Source organism: Pseudonaja textilis, chromosome 16 (genome assembly GCF_049901715.1).
Source record: "Pseudonaja textilis isolate UNSWEBS1 chromosome 16, rPseTex1.2, whole genome shotgun sequence".
NCBI classification, from domain to species: Eukaryota; Metazoa; Chordata; class Lepidosauria; order Squamata; family Elapidae; genus Pseudonaja; species Pseudonaja textilis.
In genome coordinates, this window is record NC_142005.1 from 6,374,191 (window position 1) to 6,393,748 (window position 19,558).

Consider the following 19,558-nt stretch of genomic DNA (forward strand, 5'->3'; position numbering starts at 1 on the left):
GTAAAAAAAATTGAATACCACCACCGGACCATTCAAAGTTAAGTTCAGACACACTTATGACCCTTTTTCACACTAACAGGCCACTGCAGCATCCCCAGAGACACGTGATCAAAATCCAGATGCTTGGTTCATATTTATGACGGTCGCAGCATCCAGGGGTCATGCGATTCCCTTTTGGCGGCCTTCTCACCAGCCAAGTCAAGCTGGGGGAAGCCAGATTCGCTTAACAACCGTGTTCCCAACTTCACAACCGCAGTGATTTCCTTAACAAGCGTGGCACGAAAGGTCGTAAAATAGGGCAAAAATTCAATTGACCAATGTCTCGCTTGGCAACATAAATTTGGGGCTCAATTGTGGTCCTAAGTCGAGGGCAACTTGCACCTGAGCCCAACGGGAGGCGTTGCGATTACTGCCCTCAGCCCCTTCCCTTCTATTCCGCCGTGCCGTGCCTGTCGTCAGTAGCCTCCTTTTAAGAACCAGGAAACTCCGTTTTCCTTTAAAGGCCTATTCTAAAGGCTGCAATCTGCCCTTAGCGCCCGTGAGTAAATTTACAGCAGTTGCTTTATTTATTTATCGAAGTTGAAGGCCGTCTATTTCCCCAAAGGCACAATATTCAGCATAGCAAAAAAAAAGCATCGTACGCCAGTGCTCAGCTGTGGGCCTTTCTGAGCATACACGCTAAAGACAAAGCATAAAGATTTAGACACGCATCCAAATTTGATGGGAAGCCATAATTTGCAAATTGTTACGATGGGCCCCAGCGTTCTCTTGCGTAGCGGCTGTTAACTTCCTGGCTTTCCCCACCAGTCTCTAGCTTCTTTTTTCTTTTTTAAATGTAAGTTTCTTCTCGTTTCTCTTTGCTTCAAAGGGAGTTTGAGCAGGGCAAACTCTTTCCAAGAATAAATACAAGACTGACACTGAGTCATCGCTCTTCATTCAGCAGAGAATTCCAGGAAGTAACTATAATTTAGCTGTCCCAAAACGTCAAAATAACAATTAAGTTTCCCCTCTACTGTGTCTTTCTAGGAGCCGGAGATGCTGAGAGAAACCCGGGTGCTTTTTCAAAACCAAAATTTTAAGTTTTAGCTGCTTCCCGCTTTCGTGCCTGGTGAGAGCGGGCTCTTTTGAACGTGCTTTGCCATAGTCACAAAAACATGTGCGCGGAGTAAGTGTTGGTACTACGCACTGCGTAAGCGATTATAGGTTGTGCTCAACTTAGAGCCGTTCGTTTAGTGACCGGTCCAACTTAAAACGGCGCCGAAAACAGTGCCTTCCCAACCAGCTTCCCCACGATCAAAATTTGGCAGCTGGCCCGTATTTGCAACAGTTGTAGTAATCTGGAATGGAACAGAAGTTGCCCTCGGAAGTTGTGGGAGCTTCATCCCTGGAGGCTTTCAGGAAGAGACTGGACTGACATCTGTCAGAAATGGTGTGTAGGGTCTCCTGCTTGGGTGGAAGCAGGGATGGTCTTCAGCGGGTTCTGACCAGTTCTGGAGAACCAAACTTTGAGTAGTTCGGAGAACTGGCAAATACCATCTCTGACTGGAGATTTTACAGTGTCCTTCCCGAACCACGCCCACAGAACTAGTAGTAAAAAAAATTGAATCCCACCACTGGGCAGAAGGAGAGGGTTGGACTAAATGACCCTACAAGGTCCCTTCCAGCTCTGTTAATCTGGGTCACATCATCGCCACTCGTGACCTTCTGACAAGTAAAGTCAGGGGGAGAAGCCAGATTCGTTTAACGAACACACGATTCATTTAACAACCATAGTAGATTTGCTCAACAACCGTGGAGAGAAAAAAAAATCGTAAAATCAGGCGTGACTCTGAAATTCTGGTCCTAATTGTGGCCATAAATCAAAGACTAGCCGGAATCTATATTGGCGATTGGGTAAGTATTTGTATGCGCTCCTACTGTTTTGAGGAAACATATTCTCTTTTGAAAGTGGCCCACACACTTTGTCCAAAATGTGCGCGGCTTTGAATGCCGTTTGGTTTGTTGTTGTTGGTCCGTTGTTGGTTGGATATGACGGGCCTTTTTTTAATTTTTAAGCCAGAACTTAAGAAATGTGCGAATTCCACAATGCTGTTATCTTCCGACGTACAAAGAAGTGGAAAAGGTTCCCATGGTGGGAATTCACCCCGTTCCAAGCACATATGCCTGGGCTGATGACCACAACTGAGCCCAAAATAGCTGTTGCTAAGCGGAGCAGCTGTTAAGTGAGTTTGTGCCCCATTTTACGACCTTTCTGGTGCATAAGGGAATCACTGCCGTTTTAAACTTAGTCACGCGGTTGTTAAGTGAATCTGGCTTCCCCGCTGACTTTGCTGGTCGGGGAAGTTGCAAAAGGGGAAGACGCGACCTTGAGAAATAAATAGGAGTCAGTTGCCACGCGTCCAGATTTTGACCAGGGGATGCTGAAATGGCCGTAGGTGTGTTAAAGCCGTCCTAAGTCACCTTTTCGGCGCTGCCGTAACTCCGAACGGTCGCTAAGCGAAACATCGTAAGTGGAGGGCTACCTGTATTACACCAGCACATGGGAAGAACGCCGGACTAGCCATGCCAGCAAGCAGGTTTCCCTGCCAGCAGCCGCGACGAGGGCTCTGCCTCCTGCTGGATTTATCTGCTTTCGTAATCAATAACAATTACCTCCGTCCGGAGGGAATCTCGCACAGCCGTGGGGCCTGCATCAAAGCCATTAATGCTTCGACAAACCAGGTATTTAGGGCTTCATCCAGACTGGTCCTGGCATCGGCTCCCCCTCCTCAATATCCACCCCCACCCCGCCGCCACCGCTCCCGTCTTTCCGTGGCAGCAGCGATGGATTGGGGACGGGGAGAAGAGAGGCGAGGCCTTGTCAATGCGATGTTGTGAATAATGCTCCTGGCTCAACATGCCGATAAATCAAAGCCTTATTAATCACACGGTTTCATTTGCAGGCCTGGTAATAAATTGGCCGGTGATGTACCTACTCCGCCCCCTGGCCCCTCCCACCATTGATTACCAGTTTATTAACTAACTTCCTTTCCCCCCCTTGCTGGCGCACACGCACACACGCACACGCCGCAGACTAACCAAGCAACCCAGACTCCAAAAACATGGAAAACGATTAGATGCGCACCCGAAGGGTCCGGTCCGCCTGTCCCACGTCCCATATTGCGCTATCCGTGTTTGTTTCTGGCTAGTAGTTTTTATTTTTTAAATTCCAGGCTGCTGAGTGGTCGCTACAGGTAGTCCTTGACCTACGACCACAATTGAGCCCAAAATTTTCGTTGCTAAGCGAGACAATCGTTAAGGAGAGTTTTGACTCATTGTATGCCGTTTTTGTCAGAAGGGTTGAGGGACGCAGTTGTTAAGTGAATCTGGCTTCCCCATTGCCTTTGCTTGTCAGAAGGTCGCAAAAGGTCGCAAACCACATGAGAGGTGGGATTCAGCTGGTTCTGACCGGTTCTGGAGAACCCGTAGTGGAAATTTTGAATAGTTTGGAGAACCGGCCAATCCCACCTCCGACTGGCCCCACCCCCATCTATTCTCCCGCTCCTGAGTCCCAGCTGATTGGCTGGCTCTTCTTTGGTTGCCCTGCACAGGAGAACGGAGCTGGAAAGCAGGTTAGTGGGGTGGGGAGGGAAGAGGGATTTTACAGTATCCTTCTCCTGCCACGCCCACCAAGCCACGCCCACAGAACCGGTAATAAAAAAAAATTGAATCCCACCACTGGATCACACGACCCCTGGACTCTGCAACCGTCGTAAATGTGAGCCAGTTGCCAAGCGTCTGAATTTTGACCAAGTCACCATAGGGATGTTGCAACAGTTGTAGGTGTGGAAAAACGGTCGTAAGTCACTTTTTCAGTGCCGCTGTAACTTTGAACAGTCCCTAAACGAATGGTTGTAAGTCAAGGACTACCTCAACCTGTAATGGCCCTTGGAATCCAACCCCTTTGGTGTCCCCCGAGTTTGGGAAAGCCGACTTTGGGCACCTTAAAGGGCAGCAGCAACCCCAGGGTCCTCCAGATCGGGATTCAATCCCGTTGATTTCTCTCTTTCACACCTGTCCCGAAGGGCGATCCAGAATAGATGCTTTTCCCCTTCACCGTCCTGACAACCAGCTGAAGCTGAGAGGACACGTGGGAAAGCGGTGCCTGGCTTTGGGCTAGCCCAAGTCTCCATCAGGGGAGCCAGCTGAATCACGGTGACCTCATGGCAGCAGGCTGATCTGGGATTATGGCTCATATTTCTGCAGCTCCTCCCACGACCTGCTTTTAACCAGACAGCCTGTATCATCATTTCAGAGATATTCCCTTCCCTGAACAGAGAAACAGGACGGCCAAAGATGGGCAAAAAAAGCAGTGGGAGATTTCCCGCCCGATTTTTGATGTCCCGCTGGCTTCCCCATTGAGTTTCCATGTTAAGAATCTGGCAGGAAGGATTAGAAATCTCCCTTCCTCCCCTTCTCCTTCCCAGCAAGCAGATAATCTGCTGGATTATCTGCCATCTGCTGGATGGAGGATGGAGTGAGGGATTGCAAGAGTGGCTGGGAAACTGTCACGGAATGTCAAAAGTGAAGAACATGTAACTGCGGCAACAGCAAATAGCACTGAAACGGCCACAACGTCCTCAAATTTCATTCCCTCATTAATTGGGTCCCCGATTTTGGGTGGGTTCTGTCAGTTAGCCCATTTGAGGTACCTTGGTTCAAAAATTGTCGCCCTTGCAATACACCCAGTTTCACTCAGCTAAAGGTTACAGGAACAAGTGTTTTAGAAGCATACAGATAAAGGCTAACACAGGTTGAATTGAGCGAGAAATCAATGCAGATAATGCAGCCCGCTTCCTAAACATCTTCTCTGCCCTTGCAACAAAAGAAAGGGATTGGAATCCTAACTTACCCGTTCCCAACCCAGATGCCCCAGATATGCCGATATTGGATTCCCAGGATTCCACTGGATGTGACTAAGGATTCTGGGAGTTGAAAGCCCTCGCCCTAGAAGAGGAGGCTGGTGATGGACAAGCTAGCCAAACATGTTCCGTTGCCTTGAGCTCCTCAATTGTTACTGCATGGGTGCATATCACGTCCTCCCTGTGCGCTGCTGCCAATTTTCGCTGCATACATTAAAATTAAGTTTAAGCTCTCTGAGGAATCAATAACGTAGAAAAGAGTGGGTGGGAGAATCGGAAAGCAATGAAATGAAAGATTTGGGTCGTTGTTTGTGTTTTAGTCTGGACAGGCTCCCTTTTCTGCTTGGTGTACACTCGCTTTTCCCTGCCCACACACGCCCTGACACACACACACACACACCGCATGCCCAGGGCTAAGCCTCACCCGCCACAAAGACAATGCCGCCCTGCGTAAGCTTTAGCATCGCCGCATCCAAATCAGGGAGGTTGGAGGTGTTGATGATGGAAGTGTGTGGCTTTGAGTTCACCAAGCGCATTCTTGGAATGAAGCAGATTTCAAATGTGGGGAGAAGGAAGTTGATGGTGCACATGCACATGTATGCTCTCACACGGCCCTTGCACAAGTGACGGGCTAGCATGCACACACTCAACTTACATGAGTGGCAGGTCGGCGCTCGCCGTGCACACTAGTTGCACATCCACACACTCCAGTCCGCCACTTGTACAGCCCGATTCCAAATAGGCCATGGCCTGGTCGTTGGGGACCCCTGCTCTAAATGACCACAAGATGGCAGCAAATAGATGTTTTAAAATATCCTCCAGAGGGCCCCCTAGTGGTGATCTGGAGATTTGCGGTCCAGATTTGGTGCCCTAAGATAGTAAATAGCATCGTACCAATGCAGAGCAACTGAGAACAAGGGAGAAAAAAAATACGAAGCAGTCCAACTTGCTTGGCTTGCCAAAAAAAAAAAAAAAAAGCTGGGAAAAAGTCAGGATTAGGATGTCAGTCTTGACCAATCCAAACCAGAACTGGTTGAGTGAGAATCTGATATTTTTCTAGAGGAATATTTTGGTAGCAAAGGTAGCTATTGCACTTCTCTTTCCCTCCACTACACCTCAAATAAACAAAAGGAGCCAAAAGTGAATGCTTTTGCTAATTTCCTGCCTCTGCAACTCCAGTCCAAGGGGAGGCAGATACCCACTGATACAGGACTGGTGGGCTCAGTTGTGGTTGTAAGTTGAAGAGTACCTGTATTTGATGATGGTCAATAAGTTATTGTGGTGGGTTCATCACTGTACTGCTCCCCCCACCATTTGTTTAAGGGAGAGGCAGAATTTGGAATTCAAAATAATTAAATCCAAGGGAGACTTAAATAGGTTTCCAACTGAGGTCCTTGTTCCGTTATTCCCAGCCTCAATCGTTATTTCTATGTTTTACGGCTCCTCCTTCCTCTTCTTCTTCATCACCCTTTGGGGCTGTCAATTCAGAGAACGTAGCGAAATTGGTATTTTTCTAAAGAGTACAGTACCTGGCATTTCCAGCTTGTTTCCCAGACTCCAGGGCCTGGATTGTTGTTTTCCGATGTTAATTAATAATTGAATTAATAATGAATAAGGGTAGCCATCGATAGTGATTTAATTATTAATGAATGATTAGAGCGGAGAGGCGTTTCCTGCCCAAATGTCCCAGAATGAACTTGGGAGGCTGCGTTTGCTAAGGGATAATGTGATTTATTTGATTTGGGCTTAGCAAAGGGCTGGTATAAACCCCGGTTTATGGCTTTGTTCACCGAACCTTGTCTACACGATTGAAGGCGGTCAGATTAAGGCCCTCAAAAAGGGCCACGATAATGGAAAAGACCTCCATGGAAACAGTCCCGAGTCCATCTTTTGTCTTTGGCCTAAGAGATCGTGCAGGTTTCCAAAACAATGCAAAAATCCTGTTTTGCTGCATGCAGAATTAGAAACAGAGTGCACACAAAACACACACAGACAGACACAAACACACACAGAGAGAGAGGCACACACACAATACTCTAAAGTCCTAAAATCTCTTTAAAATCTCTCCCTGCGGTAGTCCTTGACTTACAGCCATTTGTCTAGCGACTAAAGTTACAATGGCACTGGAAAAACAAGTTACTTGCACTTATGACCATCGCAGCATTTGATCATGGTCACATGATCAAAATTCGGGCTCTCGGTCCACCGGCATGTATTTATGATGTTGCGGCGTCCCGGTGTAAGGTGATCGTCATTTGCTGCCTTCCCAGCCGGAACAAAGTCAATGGTGGGAAGCCAAATTCATTGAATGACCGCGTGGCTCACATAACAACTGCATCGAGCAATTTGCTTAGCCACTGTGGGAGCCAAAAACACCCATAAAATTGGCCACAAACTCCCTTAAGAACAAGCTTAGCAGTGGCTTGAGTTGAGGGCTCTCTCTACTTTCCATTTGAAAAGCTCACGTCGCAAGCAAATCCTGTTATTGGCCCAAACAAACTCACGTTACCTCGTCTGATAATCCTACCTGGCTAAGGGGATCCATGAGGCCTAGGAACTTGGTTGTTGTTTTTTTTTTAAAGGAAAGTGTGGGTGGGTGGGTGGGGAGATACAAAATGAATTCACTGACCCATCCACGCAGCCCAGCTGTCAGACAGGAAGACTGCTGAGCCTGGCAGGAAAAAGGGAAAGAGACCAAGGGGCATTTGAGTTTCTGGATTAAAAGAAGACTCAGCACAACAGGGTTTTCCCTTCCTAAACTCAGTGGATCTTTTTAATAACAGCTCCGGTTATAAAAGCCCCAAGCAAGCCACACATCCCGGATAATTACGGTCTGGCATCTGACCTGCTTTTGAGAGACAAAAAAGGGCAACCTCCCTGCCCGCCCCCGAAGGAAAAATAGGATTATTTACTTCAAACAACTCCACAGATATTATCTTGATTGGAGGCCTGGCACTTCTGCTCAAGGGGGAGAAAATAATGACGTAGCATCCCGAGTTCTCAGAATTTTTTTGGAAGGGGCACCAAGAGGAGAGAAGGAGGAATTCGTCTCTCAAAAAGAGAAGATTAGGAACGGAGGGTCACAACCCTTAAACTGGTACTGGAAAAAAAGAGAGGAGCAGAAGAGAAGCAACCCCTTTTTCTAAGAGGTCCATTATAGGTTTTAGAAATGTTGGGGGTGATTTTAATTATGTGGGGGGAATTAAAGGTTGGGGTTTGGGGGAGCTATCGTGTGGTGAATAGTATATGTAGTGTGCATATGTGTAGTCATGTATATATGCAGCGTATAGTATAGGGTGATGTGTATACTGTAGAGCCCCTAAACAACATTTGGTACATTAGCCTAGATTCCCTCCTACAGTATGGAAGGCATCGTGGAAACGATAGTGGTTTGTAATATATATAGAACATAGCCGGCTGGGGAATTCTGGGAGTTGAAATCCGCATAACTTAAAGCGGCCAAGGTTGAGAAACATTGACCTAGGAAGTGCCATACTGGGCTTTTTGTGTGTGTGTGTCTGTCTGTCTGCCTGCCTGTGTGTCTGTTTGTTTCTCTCTCTCTCTCTCTCTCTCTCTTTCTCTCTCTCTCTGTGTGTGTGTGTGTGTGTGTGTGTGTGGTTGATTGTGCTAACTGTCAGAAAATTTATCCTTATTTCCAGGTTGAATCTCTCCCTGTTCAGTTTCCATCCATTATTCCTTGTCTGGCCTTCAGGTGCTTTAGAAAATAGCTTGACCCCTTCATCTCTGGGGCAGCCCCTCAAATATTGGAAGATGCTCTCCTGTCTCCCCTGGTCCTTCTCTTCCCTAGACTAGCCAGGCCCAGTTCCTGCAATGGTTCAATCTTATCAATCTGAACCTCTGCACAGCCAAACTGATTGGCACTTGGATGGGAAATCCAAGAACCAAATGTTTAGGAGGGATGGAGTAAAGGGGAGGGAGGGAGGGAGGGAGGAAGGAAAACTTCCATCTTATTGCGGAAAAAATGACAGGGATGTTTCTATGCAGAGATCCAGAATCACCATCAGCTTGGTGGGAGCAAGCGGCTACGAAGTTTGCAAACTCGAGGAAAAGAAATTCACCGAATCCCCAGCCTATGTAGCTCGAATGTCGGATTCACACGTACACCTTAAAGCCAGGTTGTGTCCACGCCCCAGCCCCAACCGTGGGCCGCTCTATTAAGACAAAACCACTCCAACCGCTTTGTGGTGGAAAGCAAACTGGGCACTCATCCAAGCCCAAAAGCCCACTGTGGGAGAGATTGCCTGTATCCCTTTACCACCGTCTCTCGCCCATTTTTGCCCCCTTGTGCAAAAGCCGCAACTGTGGGAAAGCAGAAGAGGGAGGGGGCTCTTATCTCTGAAGCAGGCCTAGAAGGCACACAGATCCGGTCTGCTAGGGTGCCAGCACTTCCCCAGAGCTGTTCGGGGTAGCACATCAATTTGGGGAACCGCACTAAACAAACTTTCCCCCAGTCCCGGCGCTGTGCCTTCCCCGACGGGGCATAGCTCCCTCTTCTAACACGTTTGTTCATCTGGTTTAAGGGCCCTTAGCGCACCAAGCAGGCAGGTTTTAATTTAAAAAAAAAAGGAGAGGGGCCGATACTTTCCTCCATTGCCAGGAAATTAAGGAAGTGACTACTCCTTTCGGATTCTGCCAGGGGCTGTAAGGTGCCACCCACTCAGCCTGGCTCCATACTTAGTGTCTGCTGTTTGGGACAACTCACAGACCTGACAGATGGCTGATCCTATCACGGTATCTTGCCTTCGAGGGGAGGTAAAAACAAACAGATTTTCAGCCAGGTTTATTGGGGTGCCAGTTATTAATTCCTTGGAAACAAAAACAGAGGGAAGCCATAATAAATATGGCCCGGCCCCTATAAATTAAACCCCTTCCTATTTGTCATTCTTTTTAATAATAATAATTTGAAAGAAACTGTTGTAAATACTTTTTATTTTATAAAAAAAAGTGGCTCCCTGCTGAATTGGTAGAAGATGGTCTATTTTTAAATAAAAGCTCACATAGAGAATGGTTAGCGTGCATTGCTTTGTACCTTTTCATTGTTTTTAAAAAGGCTAGGTTTTTCATTTTCAGTTCAAATGGAGGCCTGAATTGTTCTTTCGAGCCTTTGAAACTTTTTTTCTTGAAAATTCAAAACCGCAGGCAGAAAAATGATAAATTTGACTACACCCCCACAAGAGGCAGGTTGATGTAAGCGGTAAAGGTGTCAAGCTAGAAACCAGAAGATTGTGAGTTCTAGTCCCAGCTTGGGTACAAAGCCAGCCCAAAGCCTTCCTGAGCATTTGCAAGCTTGTGGATGCACTAGGACCTTGAGTTGGCTTGAAAAATATACCTATGGACATTCTCAGTCATCTAGGTCACGGAAGTCCCAAAAGGTGCTTTTTTCAAGAGGCCACTGGACTTTCTGGTTTGTCTTTGAAGGTCTTTCGCTTCTCATCCAAGAAGCGTCCAGCTGTCTCTTTGAAAAAGCACCCTTTGGAACTTGAAAAACATACCTTTTCTACCCGTTTGGGTTGCAGAATTCGTGGTCAAAACTTTAACCTGCTGCAGAGAAAAGGGGGGAAATTTCCCCCTTCCTCAGGAGGAGGGAAAACCAAGGAGAGCGCTGTCAGTCTGCCATCTTCAAAGAGGCTCTGGCTTTTGACAGGCCTGGGGTCTGGTCGAAGGATTTAGGATGGCTGTGAAATTCCTCTTGGGCGAGTGGCTGAACCCAAGTGAAGCCAAGCCGGTATCCTAAGGTTTCCTTGTCGGATTAAACCTCAACCACCCGACTTGGGATGGTAGGCGCACCCTGACAGCATCAGCAAGACTTACAGACTTTGGGGAAGGTGGGGGGGAGGAAGAGGCGCTCCCCCGCCGCCAGGGGTTGCTCGGTAGCGGCTCCTCCTCCTCCTCCTCCTCCAGCCCCGCCGCTTCTGCCCTCCGCCCGCGCCTGGCGTTTCCCCCGCCCGTGTTTTTTTTGCACGGCGCGCGCGCACAGCCACCCGCACGCAGCCCTCGCTGCTCCGGCGACCCCCGTTGCGCCGCGGCCCCCGGCGAGAAGGGGCGAATCCGAAGCGGCAGCAGCAGCCGCGGCGGCGGCGGCGGCGGCCAGGAGGGAGGGGAGAAAGCGAGGCGGCGGCATGGCCTGGCCATGCCAGGGAAAGCGGGGCTAGGGGAGATCGGAGCGCGTCGTTCGCCGCCTGCTCGGCTGCCTCTTCTCGGCCCTGGAGCCCAGAGGCGGGGAGGGAAGGAAGACTACCGCCGCCGCTGCTGCCGCCGCCGCCGGGAACTGGACCAGCGAGCTCCGTGCAAGCGCTGGACCGTCCCGGGGAGCCGGAGGCGGCGATGCCCAAGCGGGGTAAGTCAACCCACTCACCCCCCCTCCGCCCCGCGGGAGAGACGCGATGCTAGGCGAGGCCAGGAGGGAAAAAAAGTTTGCAAAGCAGGCGGAGGCGGGGGGCGCAGGGGGTCCAGGCCTTCCACTCCCACCCGGGACCGAGCCTTTCCTGCCCGACCTCACCCCACCCCCCCCGCCCCCGATCCACAGACGCGGGGCATCCCGCCTTGGAGTTAGGATGCCCAGCAGGCTGGACCACCGCTTGGAGAGAGAGAGAGAGCTTCCTCGGATGGAGGCAGTCTACCTCTTCCAAAGAGAGGCGCGTTGGGCTCTCGGCTTGTTCCCGGGACAGCAGAGGGCTTCTCCGTCATTTGGGGAGGGGGAACGAGGGGGAAAGGCCAGCTCGGAGAAAGAAAGGAGAGAGAAGTAATGGGGGGGTTCCCTGCCCGGTCCCTGGCTTTTAGGGTTCAATGGGGAGGTTGCAAGACGGAGGAAGGGGGGGGCAGCTTTGCAACCGCCTTGGCCAAAGACACCTGGAGCTGTTTCCCCAAACGAGGTCGAGAGGAATCCTTGGGCGAATTTCAAGAAAAGGTGATTCACATCTTGCTTGGAAGAAGAAAAAGAAGAACCCCAAACAAAACCCTCCACCCAAACTTTCTTCTGATTGGGAGCAGGCAGGAATTCGATGGGGGAGGGGGGAGGAACTGGGGTGCCTCCAGGATTCCTGGCAATAACCACTTTTTTTTTTCTTTCCTGGCAATAACATCGCTTTTTTTTCCCCCTTTTTCTTTCTTGGCAATAACATATTACTCCACCTAATTTAGCATATGGGGAAAACAAAGGTATCTGAGTTGAGGTGAGGAGGGGGGTGGGAGGGAAACTGAACTCCGTGTTAGGGTGGTCACTCTTGGGAAGGGGATGTGGGTTTGGGGGACCTCCATGAAAAGTGTCCCTTCAGATCCCCTTCTCGGGTGCGGGGGAGGATTCGAGCATCGTGTGTCGTAGGGAAGCGTGTAAAAAGGATATTTTTAGGAGTTGGCTGCCCAGATGCTGACGAAAGGGGAAGTGTGTACGGCCAGAGAGACTTGAGAATGCCACAGAACTTCAGTCTTTATTCTTCTTTGGGGGCATTTTTCTAGAACTAACCTGAAGTTTTTGACACCGTCGCCCAGCGTGAATTAAAATAACTATTGTTTTTTGTTTTAAACAAAGAAAGCTCACCGTCTAGTTGCAACAGGTCTTTCGTTTGCAAGCTTGTTCCAGGAGGGCCTGCCAAGCTAAGTTTCTTCTCATCCTGGGCACATCTGGAGAAAGCTGGTCTCAGAAGCCTTACATTAGGTTGTCTAGTCTTATCGAAATGAAGGACCAAGGGGTGGCATGATAGCAGGGTGCCAATATTTGAGGGGCTGCCCTACAGAAGGGTGGGGGGTGGGGGGTGTCAGTCTATTCTCCAAGCACCAAAAGGCAGGACAAGAAGCAACCGATGGAAAACGAATCAAGGAGAGAAGCAACCTAGAACCAAGGGAGAAAGTTCCTGACAGGGAGAACGTTTAACCAGTGGAACAGCCTGCCTCCAGAAATTGTGGGGGCGCCAACACTGGAGGTTTTAAAGAAAAGATCGGAGTGGTGTTTGTCTGGAATGGCATTGGGTCTCCTGCTTGAATAGGGGGTTGGACTAGTAGACCTCTTAAGGTCCCTCCCCAACTCTGGTATTCTGTTGAGCTTCTTTCGTAGATTTATTTTTTATCATTTAGCCCACCCCACCCCACCCCCCCAAAAAGGTGACGCGGTCGGGTTGTATGCGACACCCATCTTTAGGCAATCATTATGTAGATCGTACGGTGTATATTCTATTAATATAGCGGCTTTGCGTCCACGCACCCCCAGGTTTGTGGTTATTGCGAAACCAGGCCATCGCCTCGTCCTTAAGTAATCAAAGGTGTTGCTATCAAAGGTGCTGATGACTATCTCTTGTAACATTAATGCTTCGATTGTCTGTTGCGGCTGCAAGGATGTTTTGTTTTGATTTGACTAATCCAATCCATGCTGGTTTGGGCCAAAGGACGGGTCCATTTCATAGAACTGGAATCTGTGGCTGGGTGGCAACCTCCAGCGGCACGCTGGGAGATGTAGTCCAAACACAATGAGAAAACTCCCGGTTTTTAAGTTTTGGGTTTTTTTTATCCTTAAGGATGGCCAGGGTCATATTAGGAAACGATGGAACCTTTAGCACGCAAAGCAGGTGGGGTCCCCAAGGGATTATAATGCTTTCCATTAAGATTATACATGTGTGTGTATACACACACACACACACACACACACACACGGCCGTTATTTATATCCCTGCTTTTCCACCATAGCAGTTTTAAGGCCAGCCGCTGAGCACTGATAAATTTAAAAACAATTACACTCCCCCGTTTTTGCAGAGTGGCTTTGCAGTGTGCTGAAGGTCAGTTTTGCTCCACTCGGAGACGAGGCGGGCTCTCGCACTCAGGGCCATCCAGCTTGGGGGGTCGGGGGGGTGAGGGAGGGAACTGAATTTGACATCCTGCTGACCAGGCCGGTTTTTAATCTCACTTCTCTACCCAGAATTCCCCACAGTGTTGTGGCGATTGGTCCTGGAGCATCTCAAAAGCCGTTTCACAAATGTCAGCAACTTTTAGGAGGGGGCGGCCGTCAACTCCCAGAATTCCCCAGCCAGCACAGCTGGCTGGGGAATTCTGGGTGTTGAAGTCCACCCTGCTGAAAGTCGCTGAGGCTGAAAAGGGTTGATTCAGTAGATGCCAAGTAGTGGGAACTGGATGTGGGCTTCCATCTGGCGCCCAGGAGCTCATATCTGCTCATTCTCCTCTTTCCAAATTGATTCAAGCTTCTAAAATAACCTCCTTGCTGGGATAAACCCTCCAGGGTCCACGACAGGTATAGGCTATAGTTCCTGGTGCAAGCAGGAATTATAGTAGAATAGTAGAATATATATATAGTAGAATGCCGTGTTCACACACCCTGCTCGGCTATGATGTGGCTTAATGGGCTGCCTGCCCTTCAGGCAATGGTGCTTCGTTAATTAACTTTGATGCTCAGCTGCTCAGCCCCAGTTCATGGCTTCTTAGACAAGCCACGCTTAAGCAAACCACGGCCTCTGGCTGAAGGGTAAGCCAGGCCACTTCGTAGTGCAAAGGAACAGCAATGCCAGCGGCCCAGTTCAAGCTTTGTGGCTCTCCTCCCCAATTGTTGTTCAGGGAGTCCTCAACTTAGGACAGAGGTCTCCAAACTTGGCAACTTTGGGGAGTTGAAGTCCACGTGTCTTAAAAGTTGCCAAGTTTGGGGAAACCCTGACTTAGGACCGTGATTGAGCCCAACATTTTTCCGTGGCTGAGCAAGACAGTTGTTAAGTGAGCTTTGCCCCGTTCGATGACCTCGCTTGCCAGAGTTGATAAAGGAATCGCCGCAGTTCTTTAGTTGTTAAGTGAATTTGGCTTCCCCATTGATTTTGCTTGGTTTTTTTTTTCCCCTGTCAGTTTTTTTTTAAATTAATTTTTATTTATTTGTGTCTCGCCTTTATTGTTTTTACAGACAATTCAAGGGGGTGAACATATCCAACATACCTTCCTCCTATTTTCCCCCACAACAATAACCCTGTGAGGTGGGTTGGGCCGAGAGAGAGGGACTGGCCCAAAGATCACCCAGCTGGCTTTCATGGCTAAGGCAGGACTAGAACTCAGGGTCTCCTGGTTCAGTTTCTTCCCCTTCCCAGTTTACCAATTGGGGGGAGGGGCTGCAGACAGTGTTATGAATTATTAAGGCAGATTAAAGACCCTAGCAGAGATTTTAAGGGAGGACAGATTGGAGAAATTCGGCTTGGGAGACCTTTTGCTTCGCTTCCCTAGCATTGCTCAATTACTCCTTCGAGCACTGGAGCAGGCTGAATTTGGCCAGCCTGGTTTTTTTGTGAGACGTTTATTTATTTGGGGGTATTGCAAACAGGATTCTCGGAAAGCCGAAATATGCTTTGCTCTGTCTGTCTATCCAAAGATCTGAGTAGACCCCACTCCCTAAGTCTCGAAAGCTGTTCTTATTGAGTAGAACAGCAGTAACCTTCATTGCTTTTTGGTTTTTTTTTTGTCCTTTTGCCACTAACACCTGGAACTATATAGCAAGTCTGGCATGCCTGCTCCGCCATCACTGGTAGACTTCTCCTGCAGAAGGAGGTACAAGTCACCTCCTTAAATCAGATCGGAAGCACCCAGGCCAGTGTTTTTGAAAAAATACTTTAAAGGTGGGGGGGGCCTTCAACTCCCAGAATTCCCCAGCCAGCCACGCTTCCTACGCTGCCGTGTAGCCCGATTAGCAGCGTCTGTCTAGCCCCCTTTTCCCTCCAGCCAACGGCCAGATCACGTATCAAGGGGTTCCCCCTCATATTAATTCCATGTATCTTTTTGGACGGTTTGAAGCCCTGCTGCCAAACATCTTCATTCAACGGCCTTTTGCACTCTGGAATCAAAGGGGAGATTAAGCAAAATCTGGTGGTTTGGGTTTTTTTTCCCCGCAGTGGGGGAATGGGGCAATTTTCTGGGTGGAAAACAAATAAACAAGACCGGCCGTTTGGCTCTCTGCGCAGAAGCAAACACAAACAGCAGCCCTCACCGCCACTTCTTGAAGCAGATGGAAGGCGATTCCTTTTGGGAAAAATAACATTAGTAGTTTACAACCAATCGGGCCTCTTTTGCGGTGACAACAGCTGGGCATCAGTGCAACATCCTTTTCCCAGGATGAAAAAAAAAAAAAAAAAACCCAAATTGCTATCAGGTTGTACAGAGGGAGGTTTCATCATCCCTGTTTTTTTTTTTTTTATGAGCGTTTAAAAATAAGAAAAAAAAAGAAAACGCCAATCTTAATACAGCTCAGTCCTCGCCTTACGATCGCAATTGAGCCCAAAGTTTCTGTTGCTAAGTGAGGCAGTTGTTAAGTGAGCTCTGCCCCACTTTTATGACTTTTCTTGCCCCAGCTGTTACGTGAATCCCTGCAGTTGGGAAGTTAGTCACGTGGTCGTTAAGTGAATCTGGCTTCCTTTGCTGGTCAGAAGGTTGAAAAAGGGATCCTGCCGCCCTCTTTAGTGTGCACCGGTTGTCAAGCGTCCCAATTTTGATCAGGTGGCCATGGGGGATGCCGCAATGATTGTCAGTGTGAAAAGGAGTCATGTCCCTTTTTTCAGGGCTACTGTCACTTTAAACGGTCACTAAAAGAACTGTTGTATATCAAGGACTAACTGTGCACACACTTGCAGACAGGAAAGTTGGGTTTCTTCAGGGCTGGGCCTATTGCATCTTTTATTCGGTTGGGTTTGTTCCTTGCCTCTTCACGGTCTATTCCCTGCCTGAATAGTGCAAAAAACAGGCCTCTCTATAAGACTGTTTTGCTTTTCAAAAACCCCTTGGAAGACTGCGTCCAGGTTTGGTCACCACGATACAAAAAAAGGATGTTGAGACTCTAGAAAGAGGGCAGAGAAGAGCCACCAGGATGATGAGGGGACTGGAGGCTCAAACGTAGGAAGAACGGTTGCTGGAACTGGGCCTGGCTGGTCTAAGGGAGAGAAGGACCAGGTGGGGATGTGATAGCAGGGTTCCCATATTTGAGGGGCTGCCACAAAGAAGAGGGAGCCAAGCTATTCTCCAAAGCACCTGAAGCAGAGGTGGGATTCAGCCGGTTCTGACCAGTTCTGGAGAACCGGTAGTGGAAATTTTGAGTCGTTTGGAGAACCGGCCATTCCCACCTCTGACTGGCCCTGCCAGTCCCATCTCTCCTCTGCCTCCCATTGAGTCCCAGCTGATCGGCTGGGTCTTCTTTGGTTGCCCTGCTCAGGAGAACGGAGCTGGAAAGCAGGTTAGTGGGGTGGGGAGGGAAGGAGGATTTTGCAGTATATCCTTCCCCTGCCATGCCCACCAAGCCAAGCCACGCCCACAGAACACCACGCTCACCAAGCCATACCCACAGCTAATTTGTTGCCCTACACAGGAGAACAGAGCTGGAAAGCTGGAAATGCTCCAACACCCTGGAGACAGAAGAGACTGGACAGCCATTTGTCCAGAATAATATAGGGTCTCCTGCTCAAGTAGAGGGTTGGCCTAGATGACCTCCAGGGTCCCCTTCCAACTCTTGTGATTCGGTTGCCCACTGCAACGGTGAGCCCAAAACTTCGGAGAGTGCAAAATTCGGGGGATCATGTCCCTGCTCTCCTCTCCCCATTTCTGGTCAGCCTGTGAACCTCATTTAAGACCAGCACACCTGCCCCTTGTCTGCCCACTTATCGGAGCCCTTCCTGCTGCCTGGCAGCTGCTGCACGCTATTGGGCTCCTTTGAAGGCCCAAATTCAGCCCCTTTTCTCCCTTCCTGATGCAATCCACAGTCCCTGGGGATCGTTCGCCCGCATCTGTACGACGCTAAGCACACCAAACAGGTGAGGAAGAGAAAGGATGCAGGGCCCTGCAGGTATCCTTCAGCCGGCTTGGCTAATGATGAAAGATGGTGAAAGATCTTACATCACCTGCTCCAAGCCAGGCTTGGCTGTTCTCACTGGGGGCCGCTCACCCTTGGGTATCGTTCCCCTCGCATGGAGATGCCAAGGCTGGGAGGCTGTCGGAGGCAGCCCTTGGACGGCATCCACCTTCGCTCGTTGGAGGGTGTTATTGGTCCAGTTGAACAGCCGTGCTTCTGCGCACATCTGGGCTGTCGTGCTTTTTGCCAGAGCGAATGGATCCTCCTCTTCGCACACAGAGAAATGTTGCTTCCAGAGCATGGGGTGGAATCTCTCTCTGGTTCAGCCGTGGATATCTTCACGAGAAGATTAAGATTACATTAACAGATTTGGAAGGGACCTTGTAGGTCATCTAGTCCAACCCCCTGCCCAAGTGGGAGACCCTAGACCCTTTCTGACAGATGGCAGCCCAGTCTCTTCTTGAAAGCTTCTAGTGATGAAGCTCCCACAACTTCTGAAGACAAGCTGGTTGGTTGTTCTCACTGTCAGAAAATCCCTTCTTATTTCCAGGTTGAATCTCTCCTTGATCAGTTTCCATCCATCCTTCCTTGTCTGGCCTTCAGGTGCTTTAGAAAATAGCTTGACCCCCTCCTTCTCTCTAGGGCAGCCCCTCAAATACTGGAAGACCAGTTCCCGTAACCGTTCTTCATATGTTTTGGTCTCCGTTCCCCTAATCAGAAGTTTGAGCCTACCCTAAAGCTCTGCTGCTGACAAGTACAGAATAGAATACAGAATAAAGCTGGAAGGGACCATGGAGATCTTCTAGTCCAACCCCTGCTTAAGCAGGAGACGGGACAAGTGGCTGCCCAGTCTCTTCTTAAAAGCCACCAGTGATGGAGCGCTCACAACTTCCGGAGGGAAGCCCTTCCCTTGATCAATGGGTCTCACGGTTCGGAAGTTTCTCCTTATAATTCCAGCCTGCTTCTCTCCTTGGGTTTAATTTCCATCCGTTGTTTCTTGTCCTGCCTTCAGGGGCTCTGGAGAACAGGCCGGCCCCTTCTTCTCTGGGGCAGCCCCTCAAAGATTGGAATGCTGCTATCATGTCTAGTATTACAATGCAGCCGGGCTAAATGCTCCGCTTTAGAGCAGGATTCATATCCGTCGTCCCTGCGTCTTCTTGATCCACTCCGCATTCTAGAGTGACGTTCACATCCATCCCCAGGTGCAAGTCAGGAGCACATGCGGCTTTGCAGAGACATGTCTGCCAGCTCTGGAGATTTGGGGTGGTGGTGATGGTTGTCAGTTCCCTCCCACTTCCATCTCTGGGAAAAGGGATGTGCCCCAGCATGCACTTGCAAACCCTTAGGAGCCCAAAGTTGGCATGGTTTTTATTGGATTGATTAAAAACAGAAAGTACGGTGAGGGCTCTCGGGTGGCTTATTTTAGAGAGGGGTCCTTGGTGGCATGTGAGCTTGGTGGTTTTCTTGCACGTGTTTCGCTACCCAAACCAGGTTACTTCATCAGCAGGAGAAAGGAATGGGGTTTGTTGAGTGGAGGAGTGGAAGGGACCGTGGGGCCCTTGGTGCTCTCTGGGTTTGGTCGTTTTCTTGCAGACGTCTCCTTAACCGACTAGGTAACATCCACGGTGCTAGAAGGGAGTGGGGGTCCACTCTCACTTTATACACTAGTGCAGGGATCCCCAAATTTGGCAACTTTAAGACTTGTGCACTTCAACTCCCAGAATTCCCCAGCCAGCCGTGTCTGTTTCTTTTTCTCCTCTCCCCCAAAGAGGAGGAAGGGATTACAAGAGAGTAAACTATGCTGGCTGGAGAATTCTAGGAGTTGAAG

General features: G+C 49.2%; 2 protein-coding genes across 14 annotated transcripts in view; one reads left to right on the forward strand and one right to left on the reverse strand.

The window, feature by feature from the left end:
* MACROD1 (mono-ADP ribosylhydrolase 1) overlaps window positions 1-19,558 on the reverse strand; it is a 195,053-nt gene that overhangs the window by 135,031 nt on the left and 40,464 nt on the right. The window lies entirely within an intron of this gene.
* The window catches only part of FLRT1 (fibronectin leucine rich transmembrane protein 1), a 113,045-nt gene that overhangs the window by 72,909 nt on the left and 20,578 nt on the right, over window positions 1-19,558 (forward strand). Inside the window, exon 1 of one of the 3 annotated variants that reach the window (XM_087913667.1) lies at window positions 10,899-11,259. The exons of the other annotated variants lie outside the window; for them this stretch is intronic. Coding sequence (XP_087769793.1) covers window positions 11,247-11,259 — 13 coding nt within the window. The 5' untranslated portion in view covers window positions 10,899-11,246. Of the gene's footprint in view, window positions 1-10,898; window positions 11,260-19,558 lie in introns of those variants that run through there. 3 annotated transcript variants of the gene reach the window in all.